General features: G+C 37.0%; 3 protein-coding genes and 1 pseudogene across 3 annotated transcripts; 2 read left to right on the forward strand and 2 right to left on the reverse strand.

Moving 5' to 3' along the window:
* Positions 1-646: 646 nt before the first annotated feature.
* Positions 647-5894, forward strand: LOC9309244 (phospholipid-transporting ATPase 1). The gene is made up of 7 exons (XM_002871078.2): positions 647-3076; positions 3172-3478; positions 3588-4248; positions 4336-4459; positions 4568-4787; positions 4868-5326; positions 5425-5894. The coding sequence occupies exons 1-7, from the start codon at positions 1582-1584 to the stop codon at positions 5642-5644; spliced, it is 3486 nt and encodes a 1161-aa protein (XP_002871124.1). The 5' UTR covers positions 647-1581; the 3' UTR covers positions 5645-5894.
* Positions 5895-5972: 78 nt separating this feature from the next.
* Positions 5973-8756, reverse strand: LOC9307195 (histone-lysine N-methyltransferase, H3 lysine-9 specific SUVH1). Its single transcript, XM_021020279.1, has 2 exons — positions 6326-8756; positions 5973-6250 (listed from the first exon to the last, which is right to left on the reverse strand). Exon 1 carries the CDS (start codon positions 8361-8363, stop codon positions 6387-6389), a length of 1977 nt encoding a protein of 658 aa, XP_020875938.1. The 5' UTR covers positions 8364-8756; the 3' UTR covers positions 5973-6250; positions 6326-6386.
* Positions 8757-9406: 650 nt separating this feature from the next.
* LOC9309245 (nicotianamine synthase 1) lies at positions 9407-10808 on the reverse strand. Its single transcript, XM_021020350.1, has one exon. It carries the CDS (start codon positions 10610-10612, stop codon positions 9650-9652), a length of 963 nt encoding a protein of 320 aa, XP_020876009.1. The 5' UTR covers positions 10613-10808; the 3' UTR covers positions 9407-9649.
* A 365-nt stretch (positions 10809-11173) lies between these two features.
* On the forward strand, positions 11174-11805 carry LOC9309246 (annotated as a pseudogene).
* Positions 11806-17720: the final 5915 nt, after the last annotated feature.

Consider the following 17720-nt stretch of genomic DNA (forward strand, 5'->3'; position numbering starts at 1 on the left):
ACCGTTTTCAAATGGAAACTCTCATCAGTCAAATGCGTTAAAATCCAAATACGATTCAGATTATGTTAGCGCGACCAAAGTCGATGAACTTGTATAGTTTCATATATCGTACACAGTACAGTACCCTACTATGTGTGTACAATGTATTTAGATAATGTTTCTTGTTTTATTAATTTTTTGGTCATAATCCATACACTATGATCTGGTTTTCCAATATCACCATATTCATTATTCATATATAAAGCTTTAAAAATAAATAAATATCTAGATCAGCCACTAATTAAATCAAATGAATTGCATTTCCTCATATTTGTGAATATACTTTTCTTTTCATATAAATATATACTTGGTGAAAAATCAAATATTGAATAATTCAAAGTATCAACTTCAAACTTCAATATTGAATAATGAAAGATATAGACGTGACATATTAAAATTCAAAACTTGGATTCACGGAGGGAAAAAAACAAGAATTGAGTAACTCGTAGATTTCTAATTATGTAACGAATATTTAAGGTGGTTGATAGTTTATACTTTTCTCATAAAGGTTGAAATCAGAAAATATATATTGATAACCACTACATCACTAGTTTTTTTCTTTTTTCTTTTATTAGCATGTTGCGTTTATCCCGATTGCGGATATAAGAAATACTTTCGGTTAATCAGTGAAAAAGTATTTTGTAAGAAAAATATTTTTAAAAATATACATTTTGGAAAAAAATAAAATAAAATAAAAATATATAACACGGCGACGGCGGCTCAAAATAAAAAGAAAGTTTCTAGAAGAGTAAGAAATTGAGAGTGGCTTCTTCTCTGGACGGACCAACACGACATGACTTTTCCTCGCTTTCTTCTTCTTCTTCTTCGCCATATCTATCTCTCTGTTCCTTTTATTTTCGTGCCTATAATGAAAATTAAATTAAATATTAAAATAAAAATTGAATAAAAGATTCGTCGTCGTCGCCAGCCATTGGCGACTTCTCCAAACCTTCTCTCTGTTCATTGTCTCCAGATCTCTCTCTATCATCAAGTCTTCGTTCTCATTCGTCTCCTTCTTCGTCTTCGTTTACCTTTGAATAAGAGATACGAAACTCCCAGTTATTAGCCTCTCTCTCTCTCTCTCTCTCTCTCTCTCTCTCTCTCTTCTCGTTATTCCTTTTATTCCTTCTTCGTATTGGCTTGCGTCACCTCAAATCTCTTTCTCTTCAATTCCATTTTCTGGGGATAGATTCATTTTTAGCGCCCAAAATTGAAGATCCGGATCTACGCATTTGGATTAGCGAGGTCAATTTTGCTGGATCAATTCCATTTTCGTCTCCAAGAGGTGGGTTTGTCTGGATCTGCCCATTTGCAATTGTGCTAGGTCAATTCAATTCCATTTTCGTGGGAAGGGGTTTTGTCTCCGATTTCAGATATTCAAGCTGCTGCTGATTCCAGCTTATGTGGGTTTCTGGGTAAAATCATCTTCTTCAGGAGGTGTGTGTGTGTGTGTGTTTCAATGAATTTCTGAACAAAAAAATCTCAACTTTCATTGTCCAATCAAATTCCTGTGAGTGGTCCCTCAAATCCTGGACCCGGCTAATGGATCCCAGGATATCTATTGATAAGCCGCCTCATCACGATCCAATTCTGGGTGTATCTTCAAGATGGAGCGTTTCTTCTAAAGACAACAATTCCGTCAGAGAAGTTACTTTCGGTGATTTGGGTTCAAGGCGTATCCGTCATGGATCAGCTGGAGCTGATTCTGAGATGCTAAGCATGTCTCAGAAAGAGATCAAAGACGAAGATGCTCGTTTGATTTATATTAACGATCCTGACAGAACTAACGAAAGGTTTGAGTTCACAGGGAATTCTATCAAGACTGCTAAATACTCTGTCTTCACCTTCTTGCCTAGGAACTTGTTTGAGCAGTTCCATAGAGTTGCTTACATTTACTTCCTTGTAATAGCAGTGCTTAATCAGCTTCCTCAGCTTGCAGTTTTTGGCAGAGGTGCATCAATCATGCCCCTTGCCTTTGTTCTCTTGGTCTCAGCTATCAAAGATGCTTACGAGGATTTCCGGAGACATAGATCAGATAGAGTTGAGAACAATAGGTTGGCTTTAGTGTTTGAGGATAATCAGTTTCGAGAAAAGAAATGGAAGCATATTCGGGTTGGGGAAGTCGTTAAAGTCCAATCGAATCAGACTCTTCCTTGTGACATGGTGCTGTTGGCTACAAGTGATCCTACTGGGGTTGTCTATGTGCAGACGACTAATTTGGATGGTGAGTCGAATTTGAAGACGAGGTATGCCAAGCAGGAAACTCTTCTGAAAGCTGCTGATATGGAGTCGTTTAATGGATTTATCAAGTGTGAGAAACCTAACAGGAACATTTATGGGTTTCAAGCCAACATGGAAATTGATGGTAGAAGGCTCTCCCTTGGACCTTCTAATATTATTCTTAGAGGGTGTGAGCTTAAGAACACTGCTTGGGCTTTAGGGGTTGTTGTGTATGCTGGTGGTGAGACGAAAGCTATGCTGAACAACTCTGGAGCTCCATCAAAGAGGAGTAGGCTAGAGACTCGGATGAATTTGGAGATCATTCTACTCTCTTTGTTTCTGATCGTCTTGTGTACAATTGCAGCCGCGACCGCTGCTGTGTGGTTGAGAACCCACAGGGATGACTTGGACACTATTCTCTTTTATAGGAGAAAGGACTACTCTGAGAGGCCAGGAGGAAAGAACTATAAATACTATGGTTGGGGGTGGGAGATATTTTTCACCTTCTTTATGGCAGTCATTGTGTACCAGATCATGATTCCCATTTCTCTCTACATATCGATGGAGCTTGTCCGTATTGGTCAAGCATACTTCATGACCAATGATGATCAGATGTACGACGAGTCTTCAGATTCAAGTTTTCAATGCAGGGCTTTGAACATAAATGAAGATTTGGGGCAGATTAAGTATTTATTCTCCGATAAGACGGGTACTCTCACGGACAACAAGATGGAGTTTCAATGTGCCTGCATAGGAGGTGTAGATTACTCTGCTAGGGAACCTACTGAGAGCGAGCATGCGGGATACTCCATTGAAGGTAAAGGAAACTAGTTACTTCTGTTGTTAAGAGTAGTATGTTTTTCTGTTTACTGACTGTCACCTTTTATGATGCCTGAATTTGTCATGATACAGTTGATGGGAATATTTTGAAGCCAAAGATGAGGGTGAGAGTTGATCCTGTGCTTCTTCAGTTAACGAAAACAGGCAAGGCAACAGAAGAAGCAAAACGTGCAAATGAGTTTTTCCTCTCGCTGGCAGCTTGCAATACAATTGTGCCAATTGTTACCAATACATCTGATCCCAATGTGAAGCTGGTAGATTATCAAGGGGAGTCCCCTGATGAACAAGCATTGGTCTATGCAGCAGCTGCATATGGTTTCTTGCTCATAGAGAGAACCTCTGGTCATATAGTTATTAACGTGCGAGGAGAAACGCAAAGGTAACTTAGACATATGATGGCTACTTTTTGCCATTAATTTATATTGTCATTGTATCTCATTGTAGGTTGTGGCCTTTAGTATTTATTCCCTTTCCTTTGCCCAGTGCAGGTTTAATGTTTTGGGATTGCATGAGTTCGATAGTGACCGAAAAAGAATGTCAGTGATACTGGGATGCCCCGACATGTCAGTGAAACTCTTTGTAAAAGGTGCAGACTCATCCATGTTTAGTGTCATGGATGAATCCTACGGTGGCGTCATACAGGAGACCAAAATACAACTTCATGCTTACTCATCTGATGGTTTGAGAACTCTTGTTGTTGGGATGAGAGAGCTGAACGATTCAGAGTTTGAGCAATGGCATTCTTCATTTGAGGCGGCAAGCACCGCCCTGATTGGTAGGGCTGGATTGCTAAGAAAAGTTGCTGGAAACATCGAGACTAACCTTAGGATAGTAGGAGCCACTGCAATTGAAGACAAATTGCAGCGTGGTGTCCCGGAAGCAATAGAATCTCTCAGGATTGCAGGGATAAAAGTATGGGTCTTAACTGGTGACAAGCAAGAAACTGCCATATCCATTGGCTTCTCTTCAAGGCTTCTGACAAGAAACATGAGGCAAATTGTAATAAATAGTAATTCATTGGATTCATGTCGGAGGAGTTTAGAAGAAGCAAATGCCAGTATTGCAAGTAATGACGAAAGTGATAACGTGGCCTTGATTATTGACGGTACAAGTCTCATATATGTACTCGACAATGATCTTGAAGATGTGGTAAGTGAAATGTTGATTAAAATCTCTTGCGTACTCTGCTTATGACTGTCTTTGATGGTGATGTAATTGCTCATTTTTGCAATGCAGCTGTTCCAGGTGGCATGTAAATGCGCTGCGATACTCTGCTGCCGAGTTGCTCCTTTCCAGAAAGCTGGAATCGTTGCACTTGTAAAGAACAGGACTTCCGACATGACTCTTGCCATTGGTGATGGTAATGACTTCACTCTTCTTTCCAAAAAGTAGTCTGCCTGATCCTGTCTAAACAGACCCAATTCTTTGGGTTTTTTTTCATCTTCTCATATGCTTTGTGTTTTGACAGGTGCCAATGATGTCTCCATGATTCAAATGGCTGATGTTGGGGTAGGGATAAGCGGCCAAGAAGGTCGCCAAGCTGTGATGGCATCTGATTTCGCAATGGGACAGTTCAGATTCTTAGTTCCGCTATTGCTCGTCCATGGACACTGGAATTACCAAAGGATGGGTTACATGATACTATATAATTTCTATAGAAATGCAGTTTTTGTTCTAATATTATTTTGGTGAGTACCATCTTACTGCGTTTTGTACTAATCCGTCTTAAAACAATGACGACAGACTAACACTCACCAATTTCACGCAGGTACGTTTTGTTTACTTGCTACACCTTGACAACCGCCATCACAGAATGGAGCAGTGTTTTGTACTCAGTCATATACACAGCAGTCCCTACAATAATTATCGGTATTCTTGACAAAGACCTTGGAAGGAGGACTCTTCTAGATCATCCTCAGCTCTACGGTGTTGGCCAGAGGGCAGAGGGATATTCCACTACGCTCTTTTGGTATACAATGATTGACACAATCTGGCAAAGTGCAGCAATCTTCTTCATTCCTATGTTTGCTTATTGGGGCAGTACAATTGACACGTCGAGCCTAGGAGACCTATGGACCATTGCTGCAGTTGTGGTGGTTAATCTTCACTTGGCCATGGATGTAATTAGATGGAACTGGATCACACACGCCGCCATATGGGGATCCATTGTTGCAGCTTGTATATGTGTCATTGTGATCGATGTTATACCCACACTCCCTGGTTACTGGTAAAGCTCTTTCTCTCTACATATCATTCTGTCAAAAGCAAATTCAAAATCTCTTCTGGATACTGAAAGTCTCAACTTTTTTTTAATGGCTGTAACAGGGCAATTTTCCAAGTGGCCAAGACGTGGATGTTCTGGTTCTGCTTGCTTGCCATTGTTGTGACAGCATTGCTTCCTAGATTCGCCATCAAGTTTCTTGTCGAGTATTACAGACCTTCCGATGTTCGGATTGCTAGGGAGGCTGAAAAGCTTGGAACTTTCAGAGAATCCCAACCCCTGGGAGTTGAAATGAACCTGATTCAGGATCCTCCAAGGAGATGATATGAAACAACAACACATTCTCAAATCAAAATTCTTTATACCCTTCAGCCAAAAGTAAATATAATTTATATATTCCATTTTTCCCACTTGGTTGCTTACTATCTTCACGAATAGAGAGTTTGTTGGGTTGTAGTGTAAGAATATTTACGTAATCTCTCTCGGCTGTATTTTTTCTCATTTTGTTGTAACATACGCACAAGTTTCCCTTTGTAAAGAGAACGTCGAAATTTGATTTAAATTTCCTGGTTAATCAATTTCCACTTTAGTTTCTTTTTTTTTTCTTCTGATAAAAACTAATATAAACTGTTAAAATTGGCTTGTACTCACATTCACATAAAAATAATCTTTATAATCAAAAGAGGCTAGAGTTTCCAGAGATTTGTCCTAAAACCGATCCGAACACTGACTAATATGATTACATATCCAAAAGGAGAAAAACATGAGGACATCTTCCACAATCCGAGAAATAGATAAGTTTTTTGCTGGAGAAGCAGTAAAAATCCTTCACAGCTTCGCGTCTTATGCTGTTGAAGAGAAGATCAAAGAGACTTACTTTAGTTGCTACCAAAAGTACTCGATTCCACAGATCAGGACTCAACACTCCACCTGCCAGATAAACAAATTTAGAGATTCCATATGTTAAATCATATTCAGTAGACCAAATGGGACAGAGATACAAACCTTTTGCTACCAAAATCATCAGACTCCAGTTGTTCAGCAGAGATCACTTTTCTCCCCATCATCATCCAAATGAGCCACGGCAATACGCTGATCCACAAAAGCATTTCTTTTTGCCATATAAAGGATTGTCATTTTCAGTCCGACTTGGTCTAGATACTCCATAGTCGTAAGTTAACTCAGTCATTGGAGGGATGTGAGCAATGGCAAAGAAGGCGACATGCACGAAGAGTTGACTGTTATTTTCATAAGTAACCGGCTGCCAGAAAACATTAGGTGAGCAACTATGATTCATGAATCGGGCAATGTTCCCAACATTCTTAGCACTGATTATCAGTGGCAGCGGGATTTCAGATTCTTCAGACATCTCTTCAGAAGCATCTTCGTCTGCTAAGCCAGGCTCATAGTTCCACTTGAAAGGGTTATAGACATGGGTTGTATCAAAAGTATAATCATCATCAGCCATAGTTTGCTGCACCTTCGATTTGTCTGTGGCCTCACCTGCATATATGCATATAAACGAACCAGCACGAATAGCATCCCATGAGCGCAAGCCCCATCCTCTATTCGCTGTCTTGAAAACTTCCAGCCTCACTTTTACTCCCATTTGAGTCACCTTGTTTTTGCAAGTCGAGCACGGGCAAGATGGACTGCATTCATATATCATAGGCTTGCGGCTAACTAGAACTCCATTACCGGTGAAGGGGAAATCACCTCCATTTTTCCTTATGCAGTGACAGTCCAAGTTCCCTGGTTTGCATGAATTGGCACAATCACATCCAAAAGAAGGCTGTGTCAGCTTAAACGACTCTGAGTATTTCACCGTTGTGGAGTAGGTGAAATAAGCAGGCCCATTGTCGGTATCAACTTCGTTAACAAGTGAAACAGGTATACTTTCAACCCCAGAAGTCATATCGGGAAGAATAAGTCCTTGCCTTGAAGGCAAACCCGTCTTCCATTTCTGGATTGCAGTCCATGTAGCAAATGCAGGAGGTTGACCAGGAGCTCTAACCAGTTTATACTTGAAGGTGTTGTGTCCCGACTTTCCTTTCTCTACCCATGACTCTTTAATCTCATAGAGTCCATCATAAATATAGATCTTAGCATTATGAGAAGCCTCTTTCAAGCCCCTTATTACCCTAACTGCACTATTTCTACGCAAGCTCTTCTCCAAGGCAAGATTACCCCTTTCGAGCTTTTGGTCAGATGATTGCTTATCTTTATCAGCATTACCACCCTGACCAGTATAAATCAAAACATCGGGATTACCTTCGTCATTATCATAATATCCAGATGACACAATGCTAGTGGCGATAGGTTCTTCTTCCGTTTCTCCCTTGACAACCAAATAGTCAATCCCAGCCATTGATGGAGAATGCAACCCCACTAAACACATCTCAAACCTGAAGAAGAATACATCCCCGATCTCAACACCAGCAACAATACCAGGTCTTTTTTTGGTGTTTGTCCGGACCCCTCTGCCCATACAAGTAGATCCTGCTTTCAAATCAGGGCGTTTGATAATCCCACTAACTGCTTCCTTTGCATCCTCAAGTTGTGCAAACCTTCTTCTTAAGGCATCAAACCGCATAAGAACACTCACCACCAACTCCCTATTGCCATTCTCTCTTTCAGCCACGTTAATCCCACTCTCGAAATTCATATTCTCAGGCCGAGCAATAGGACGCCTTTTAGGGATCTTTCTTTTCACAGTTGACCCCTCAAGCTCCGTGTTGCCATTAGACGCATCAGGAGATCTAAAAGACCTTAAAGGAGTAACCAAAGAAGGCTCAGATGCATTCTGTGGCTGCTGATGTTGCTGTGGATACTGAGCTTGATTGAGATCTGGTGTGTGTTGACTCGCTTGAGACGAACTAAACGGATAAAACGATGAGAACCCAGGAGGAAATGGTCCAAAAGGAGGTGCACAGACAAAAGGCGGAGCTTGATTTCCACTGGGAAACACGGGTCTTAGAGTACGCAATGGCTTGATATCCAACACTCTCGTCTTATCAGTGTAGTTACCACCATTCCCTTCCATGGCTAAAAATCAAAATTCCCTCAAATCTGATCTTCTATTTCAAATACCCTAAGCTATCAAAGATCTGGGAAAGTAAAAAGTCCCAACTTTTTCTTCACAAATAAACCCAACTACGAATCAGAGATCCTCAAAAAGCCAATTGCATGCACAGAGAAACAACCATCATCGCAGATTCAGAGATTACAATAAACAAAGCAAAACCCCCAAAAAAGCTTAAAACTTTCACAAATTAAACCTGAAAATGCGCTTTTGGATAGATCACACCCCACACCCTTTTCAAGCTGGCTCGCGAAATTAGGGTTTCCGAAAAGAGAGAGACACAGAGAGAAAGATAAAGAGAAAGAGAGGGAAACAAATAAGCGAGATTTTGTGCCAAAGTTGGAAAATTTCATTAACAATTTTTGGTGTTTATTGACATCACTGACATCTGTAACTGTTAGGTCTTAGAGAAGCTAAATATTAACCGTTGGATCTAAATATATTTTTACTAAGTATCTTTTTCACCGTACAAAGATCTAATATGACTTGATAACCTGCGTAAGAGGTTGTTGTTTCAGTTTCAATTTCGTCCTGCTTAGTGCATTCGTCAGTTTGTGATGTAATGACATTTTTTCGGTTGCCGGTTTCACCCGTGTGTAAGATGTTGTCGTTTTCCTTTCCTCAATTTTGGAAATTTTATCGTTTCGCACTACCAAACTCTTGATTTCTCATAGTTTTGTGCCCAAATATATATTTATTATACATTAGGTCCACATGTGTTTCTAACTCTATAATTGATCTAAGTTCATATTATAGGCTTGCTCAATAACCAAGCTTCGAATTATTCCGAATGGGATTAACAGATATTAGGACAGATACTCTTTCTTAAAAAATATAAGTTCATGGACATATTTATCAAATAATTTCTTGATTGTGTTTCTCTAAATAGCAGTTTCTCTAAATTTATCGGTTTTAAGTCACAATTTGTTTCCTTTCCAGCCACCACTAACATAAATCACAAATAAGACCAAAATATCATGCTATTTAATGTAGAAATATGGATGTGGATTCTCAAGATATGCTTTTTTATTTTATTTTGTATTGATAGTACAACAAGCAAAGGGTTCTGTATCTTCGTACAAAACGAGATCAAAGAACTCTAAATTCACAAACTTATACTTAACAAAAGTAGCCACACACGTTACAAACACACAAAAGACATGAAACGAAAAGAGCAGTTATTATAAGACAAAAAACATGAACACAATCTTAAGAAAAGAGATGTGTTAATACAATTAATTATTTGCTTACTCGATGGCACTAAACTCCTCGATTATATTCTTCTTACCACGGTTGTTCATGATCGCGTGGATCTTGGAGCAGTTACAAGGCATAAACATGCAGCCACGAGTACCATTAACCCCGGTCGTGGTCGAACCACCGAGCTTACGTGCGATCACAACCGAGTTAACCACATCATCGGTTGGATGATAGATGGTCAAGAGCTGAAAGCCTTTGAGATCAGAAGAGTCAACGATGGGATATAAGAAAGCTCTGAGAGCATGAGCACTCCTTAGCATAAGGACAGCTCCAGGAGCCATGTGTTTCTCCAAGTGCTCAATGGCTTTGACCTTTGACTCTTTGTCCATCCCAACAAGAGCCGCCAAGAAAACGACGTCATATTGGTCAAGGCCTTCGGTAGCGTTTAGTACGTCCGTTGTGTGGAAGATCATGCGTTTTGAGAGGTCCGGGTCGCGAGAGACTAGGTTTGAAGCGAGTGTGTTTGCGTGTGAGTCGATGTCGAAGTTGTGGAAGGTCGTGTTCGGGAGGTGAAACTTGGCCAAGACGATGGATGTGAGAGGCATCGGACCCGAACCCACGAAGGCAATCTTGGTGGGGACATGGCTTGAGTGTTGACTCAGGAGATCGAACTCGAGCTTGCCTAGCTTGAGGTAGTTGGTGTAGTAAGGAAAGATGTGTAAATGGTCAAGTGGGTTTTGGTCTTCTTGTAAAGATCCCAAAATTGTGGAGAAGTGTTGCTCTAAATAACCTTCGGCTTCACCACAAAGCTTGATGAGATTAGATCTCATGTATTTGACTTCTTCACACATATTTGTGACATCGATGTTTGTATCCGTGGGTAAGCACGTGGACACGAGTTGTCCGAACAAAGTGTCGACATTTTTGGAAGGTTTTAAGCTCACGAGCTTTGAGATTTGATCGTATAAGTCGACGATTTGCTTCACAACGAGATTGTTTTGGCAAGCCATGTCGACACTATGAGGTTATTTCAGGAGAGAAGATAAGTATCAATAATCTTTTTTAGACTTTGAACAAATATTGTGTTGTGGCTTTAACCCTCGCAAAGGGTCGTTATTTATTGGAACTCGTGGGGTCAATTCTTGGCTGAAATTATTTATCTGTCAATGATTCGATTCATATACGTTATAATTAATATGTGGTCGATCTCGTTTATAATGCAATAACTTCAAACTAAGATTAGCAATTCATCTCTAGATTCTCTACACACATAATTATATTCAAATTTTATACTCAGTTTGGACGACGTAAGGAAAATGGTAAGACATAGTCACAGAAATGTATGTACTATATAGTTAAAACTTGATTATTTAATTTATCAGTACAAAAAATGAAATAAAATTGATTATTTATTTTTTTAACGCCTCAGTTATTATTTTTTTGGTAAAGACCTCAAATTATTTATTATTTATCTTAGAGTAATTACACTGCATACCCTAAGACTGGAAAATAATTAAGTCAAAGGAGAAGGGGTAGTTTTGTAAATAAATGGTGTTTTGGTTTAGTGACGAAATGACCAAATTACCCCTACAATCTTCATCCTCTCACGCCTCCTTCTCTGTTACAACGCCAAAACTCTTTCATTCCGTGTCGGTGATGACATGATTAAGACTGTGAACTCTGTTTTCTTTGACCACAACAACAACAATGGAGTAGATATGTTGGAAGTGGAAAAGCTTGAGCCTTGTTTACTAACTCGTCCGAGACAACGAGTCACTCAACCGAGTCGGATCAAGACCCTGATGCTGAATCGTTGGAGATGGTGGTTCTCGTGGAGTTGTTAGATCGGAGCGGTTGTTCTTCGATGCGGGAGTTACGAGTTCGATTTTGGAAGAGATTGGTGATAAATCAAAATCAAAATCGGATTAGGATTTGAAATCGAAGAAGGCGGTTATGGTGGGAGAAGATCGTGGTTGTGGTATTTTTACACCGCCAATTGAAGAAATTAGTGTCGCGGTGGCCATGGAATCGGAGGATTCGTACTGTGATTACCGGCGATCGATAAAGAAGATGGTGATGTGCCATTTTCTCTCTTTTGAAGTGTATTTTCGTCCTAAAGTTTATGGTGTGCCAGTTTCTCTTTCTTCTTTTGCAAACATCCAAATTTCTTCTTTTGTTTCTTAATTACTTTCAAAAAAATTGGTATGCAGCTAATTGACTCTTTATAAGTTATGTTTCGATGTATCTCGATTTATTTATCAGTTAATATAAGAATGCATCTAACATTAGAGATAACTTATATAATCAGGTAATAAACAGAGTATTTTATCTATATTTTGAGTATATATTATGATATTTGCATAATCAACATTTTATACATGAGTACTGCAAATACACATATTCCGCAATTTTTCAAGATAAAAGTGCGGCATTCCAAACTAAATGCCTCTACCCACACGGCATGACCCACAACTTCGATGACCATATTTGTGAATGTTCATTATACAGATAATATGCATACAACTATTTTCAATTATATCGTTCATTAGTATAAGCCTCTTGGAACCAGGTATCGTATATGGATAACCCTTCCCGAACCGTGAACAGTCCATATGCGGCTGCCAAGTATACAAGGTCCTCTGGACAAGCCTCAAAGGCTCTCTTAGAACCATATATCTCTCCTACGTACTTCTCTCCTCCATTCGGGCCTCAAAAACTTGATTTTTAATATTATCATTAATTCATAGTACGAGATAACGTATAGTATAGTTGGTAAGTGGTAATTAATTAAGGCATGTCTCAGAACATTGAAAAGTCACCATGAAAATGAATCATATATAAAATACTATATTTATACGAAATACTATGTTCTAGTTCGATATCATATTGTATATACCGTTGAATTAGAAACGCTGGTCAATATTAGATTCCGTTCACTCCCATGCTTTGTTGGGAATAAATCTCAATTGGATAGATAAATAAGTCCGTCAGGTTCCACACTTCCACTATATTTAATCTCAATTCCGTTCACTCGCATGGTCTCGGTCTGTATCATTCAGACCACTGAATTACTTCGAACTATATATAGATAACTATATTTAAAATAGGAAAAATCTTTTTGCAATAAATTGATGTTACATATACATTGATTTATATTTATATCAGTGTCTCTTGCTTAAAATGAATAGCCAATTTGACGTCCTTCTCAACGTACGTTGACATATATGATCCTAAAAAACAAAATGCGATTTTGTTTTCAGACATCAAATCAAGCAGTACTACAGTAAGCATCTTGTTGAAATGGTTTACATGATCCTGATTGTTTCGTTTGCTTTTGATTTCCCGACTTTTTTTTTTTTATATAAGATATATGGATTACATGTTGTTGATTAAAGCTGAACCAAAATAAAAGAAAGATATATTGGTTACAAGTCTTAACATTATTTTGTTTTGTTTTTGTGTTTACGTTTAGAGTATACATTAGTTATTATTTTGCATTTCTCTATTTGAAATCTATTTTTTCTTTTGTCTATTTATAGTAATCTCAAGAGTCAAGAACCATAATTACAACAGAAACCCCGAAATAACAAGTGGTCAACACTCAACAGAACAAAGATTTGCATCCACTAATCAAAGCGTTTATTTTACATATTAGGTAATCTTATAACCACTTGTCATCGAGTGTTTTCCGTATCAAATAACGTCTTCACGATATCAAATTGGATCGGGTCCAAACATAAACAAATATTTGGTGCTAAATATATATATATATATATATATATATATATATATATATATATATATATATATTTGGTGCTTTATAATTTAGGGCTTGACTGGTTTAATCGCAGCGGTTGCGGTTGCGGTTGTGGGAGTTTGCGGAAGCGGGCGGTTGCGGTTTCAAGCATTTTTTAGCGTTTTGACCGACTGGTTTAGCGGTTGAAAACGGGTGCGTTTGCGGGAGATTTACGACTGGTTGATCAGCGGGTACGATAGCGGTTAAACCAAAATTTACCAAAATAAATTTAATATATGATTATAAAAAATTAGAAAACACCAGAAACTATAGTTATGAAAAGTATAAATTTTTAAAAAATGATTAATGATTAAAAACCATAAATAATTATTCATATAAATTTTTATATTGAAAACAAAAATAATTATTTATATTAGAAAATTATAGTTAAATAATAATTATTTTTTTAGAATTAACGTGAATATAAATCAGACATGATGATATATATTTTAATTTATTTATTTTCCTTTTTTAGTTTATTTCCTTTTTTACACCAACCGCAACCGCCCGCAACCGCAAACGCTTGCGGGAAAGAGCTTTTGAAATCCAACGATTTCGAGCGGTTCGAAGCGGTGTGGAGCGGTTTCTATGATTGGTACCAATCGCTAGCAACCGCAACCGACCGCTAACAACCGCTAGGCGGGTGCTAGCGGGAGAACCAATCAAGCCCTTACATAAACTAAGTTATATGCGGCGATTAGTTGCTTTAATCAAAATCACACATGATCTTTAACCTTTTTTGTAGAATTCTTGGCGCAGGGCTTAATCGACAATAGATCTTATTAAAAAAAACAATTCCGTTCCTCGATCGTTTTAGAGGATTAGCTCTTAGACAGAATTTTCAGGTTTAAGCGTTTAAGGAGATGTTAGGCTATGTATGGAAAAATTCCCACCAATAATTTACATTGTGCTCGTCACTACTTGCTTTACAAAATTCATAAACCATTTTTATATTGAGTGAAAATGCTATAAGGGAACATACATATATGATTTGGATCCCACCTAGGGAGGGATACTATATAATTTATAATAATAATTAATTGTGATGAAGATCTCATCAAATAAATTTAGGGTAATTTGCAGGCCAGGGAAGAAGACCAAGTTTTATTTTCACGGTTTGGCAAAGTGGACGTGAGTTCTCATGGATTAGCAATTAAGACAAATTCAGACCAAAATATCCATGTCTTTGTAACAGATGAACGATGACGTGTACGATTTAGTTAAGTGCTTTAGTTAGGCACACTGTTTAGTTAGGAAGAATTTGTTAGTTTTTTATTTGTCTTACTATAGTGCAAACTAATTTAAAAAGATGTTGTGGGATATAAGCTTTAAATGCTAAAAAGACAAGACACGACTATTATCCACTATAATTAAGGCAAATTCATCATTACTTCTTTAATATTTACGTACATATGAAGTAATTTGAGAGATAAAATTAAAAGAAAACTAACAAACTCTTATGAACGAAGGTGATAGCAGAGAAGTTTTGATTTTTATGTTTAAAAAATTTTGAAGCGAGAGAAACGTTGATTTATTTAGGGCCTGACTGGTTTAAATGCAGCGGGTGCGATTGTGTCAGCGGGAGTTTGCGGAAGCGGGCGGTTACGGTTGCAAGCGTTATGATGCATTTTGAACGACTGGTTAAGCGGTTGAAAATTGGTGCATTTGTGGGAGTTTTATGACTGGTTAACCAGCGGATGCGACAACGGTTAAATCGAAAATGATCAAAAGAAATATAATTTATAATTATATAATAAAGTATAAAAACACCAAATATTTATATTATTATGATAAAATACAAAACAATTTATATATAATTAATAATAAAATATATATAAAATTACTACATAATTAAAATAATATATTTCATAGTTAAGTGCTTATTACTTCATGCATTTGGTTCATAAAAAAACAGCATCAAGTAATATAACAAATTACAAATAAAATATTATGGCAAACTAGAAAAATAGATGTTTTGAATTCTTAGATCCTCTGGATTAATAATTTTATTACAATACTTTGTTTGTATTTTGTGCTTCTTGAGTTTAGATTAACGCCATAATTTTGGTAAATAGAAAAAAATTAGGGTTTTGAGAATTAACGTTAATACATATAGGGTTTGATAATTTTTTTTTAAATTTTTTTTCAGCTTTTTTTAAAAATTTATTTGTTATTTATGTATTTTTTAATATATATATATAGGATTTGAATTAAAAAAAAAAATTTGTCAACCGCTACCGCCCGCAACCGCAAACGCTTGCGAGAAGGAACTTTTGAATTCAGCGGTTCGGAGCGGTCTAGAGCGGTGCGGAGCGGTATAAAACGTTTTTAATGATTGGTTTTAAACGCTAGCAACCGCAACCGTCCGCAAACGCAGCGTTTGCGGGTGATAGCGGGAGAACCAATCAAGTCCTTAACCAGTCTTATGCTATTACATACACTTGGATTTTGCTTTCTAAGAAAACAACATTGTTTTGGATTTAAAAATCTAAAACAATGCTAAATAAGGATATATTTTTTTTTTGGTAATAAAATAAAGATATATTTATGTTTATAAAGTGTGTACAGTAAAACCTCTATAAATTGATAATGTTGGGACCGCAAAATTTTATTAATTTATAGAGATTTTTTTCTAATTTCGTAACTTTTTAATATTTTATGAAAATATAAGATTTTCTTCATAATAGAAAATATATTTTTAGAACCAATTATAAGTAAAAAATAATTATCATTTCTACAAAACGACACCAAAAATTATTGATACAGTAAAAATATTAGAATTAAATTCAAACAAGAACTAATGCGAATTTAAGCAAAAAAAAAAAGCCAGTACAAGAATTATATTTCATAGAAGTTTCTTACATAATATATATATATATATATATATATATATATAGTTGATATATTTATACAATTATTAACTAGATCATCACCCGTACTTTAGTACGGGTTGAATTTTATTTATTACAAAATTTATATAATATATATATTAGAACTAAGTTTTAATATATTATAATAGTAAGTGAAAAAATATTAATTTTTTTGTTCTAAAATAAGATTTTTGTAATGGCATTCTTAAGTAATTTTTTACAAAAGGGAAGGTTAGTTAAGGGTATTTTATAAAATGTACTCCCCAAATAATAGTATAGGATTTATGATATTAACAGGATCATATGTAGTTGGAATTCTTTGGTTTTGTAGATATAAATGATGTTTTCTGTTGCATTTAATGAGGTTCTAATGAATTCATGATGCTGGAGATTAATGAATATTTTTGTATTTATTATGGTTGGTGAGTGGAGATTCAAAGAAGAAGAATGGACTAGAAGAAGCAAGGTTGGTCGGTGTGTACGTGTTAAGAAAAACATGACGTACACAGAATTTGCATGTACATTATGTGAGGTTTTCAATTTAAAGTCTACTGAATGCAATCCTATAATTAGTTACTAGATGCCAAGAAAGATCTCAATGATGATAGAAAGTAAACGCTCTCCTATCTACATTGACAATCAAATGAACCTATTTTTTTTTTTGATTCGTGGTGGAGATTCTAGTGTCAACTTGTTTGTGTCTTTTAGTGCAACCGTTAAGGCAGACGAGAATACTTTGTCTAGGATGGATGGCCATGATACTGAAAGTGACCATGTGTTGGGGAGTGAAAACACACCAAAAGCTATTGTAGAGGCATCAAATGTGGATCTAAATAATGAGGCCGTAGATTAGCAAAACGACATCGAGGACGATAAAACAGATGAGGATGAAGAGGATGATGACAACGAAGAGGCTGATGGGTATGATGATCAACACAGCGACGATGGATCTCTGGGGGGAAGTACTCTCGATCCTACTATAGATAGTAGTGAAGGTAGTGTCATTCACACTCAACAGACTATGGAACATCCAGGAGAATTCAGTCGTCTATGGCAGAGTGTACGTACACAAGTCAGCGTGTACCTAAGGGAGAAAACATTTCTCATTTAGATGAAAGTACACCAACCGGGACTCCAACCCGTAAGGGTCGACATGGTTTGTACCAATATGGTAGTGGTAGTGTCGAAGATTACATTACAACGAGTGGACTGATTTTGGTGTTGAGAAATATGGGATATGACATGTCGAGAATGTTAGTGACACTCAACTTACTATGAGGCTAACATGAAAGATACAATTAATTATTAGAAACGTGTACGTATACTAATTAACGTGTACGTAATTGATAAAATATCGATCATTTTGGAAAGAATGATGACATTCAACCATTTGTGAGTCATAACCAGGAGATCAGACATGATTTATGGAAGAATGTACATACATTACTAACT

Source organism: Arabidopsis lyrata (genome assembly GCF_000004255.2).
Source record: "Arabidopsis lyrata subsp. lyrata unplaced genomic scaffold ARALYscaffold_6, whole genome shotgun sequence".
NCBI lineage: Eukaryota > Viridiplantae > Streptophyta > Magnoliopsida > Brassicales > Brassicaceae > Arabidopsis > Arabidopsis lyrata.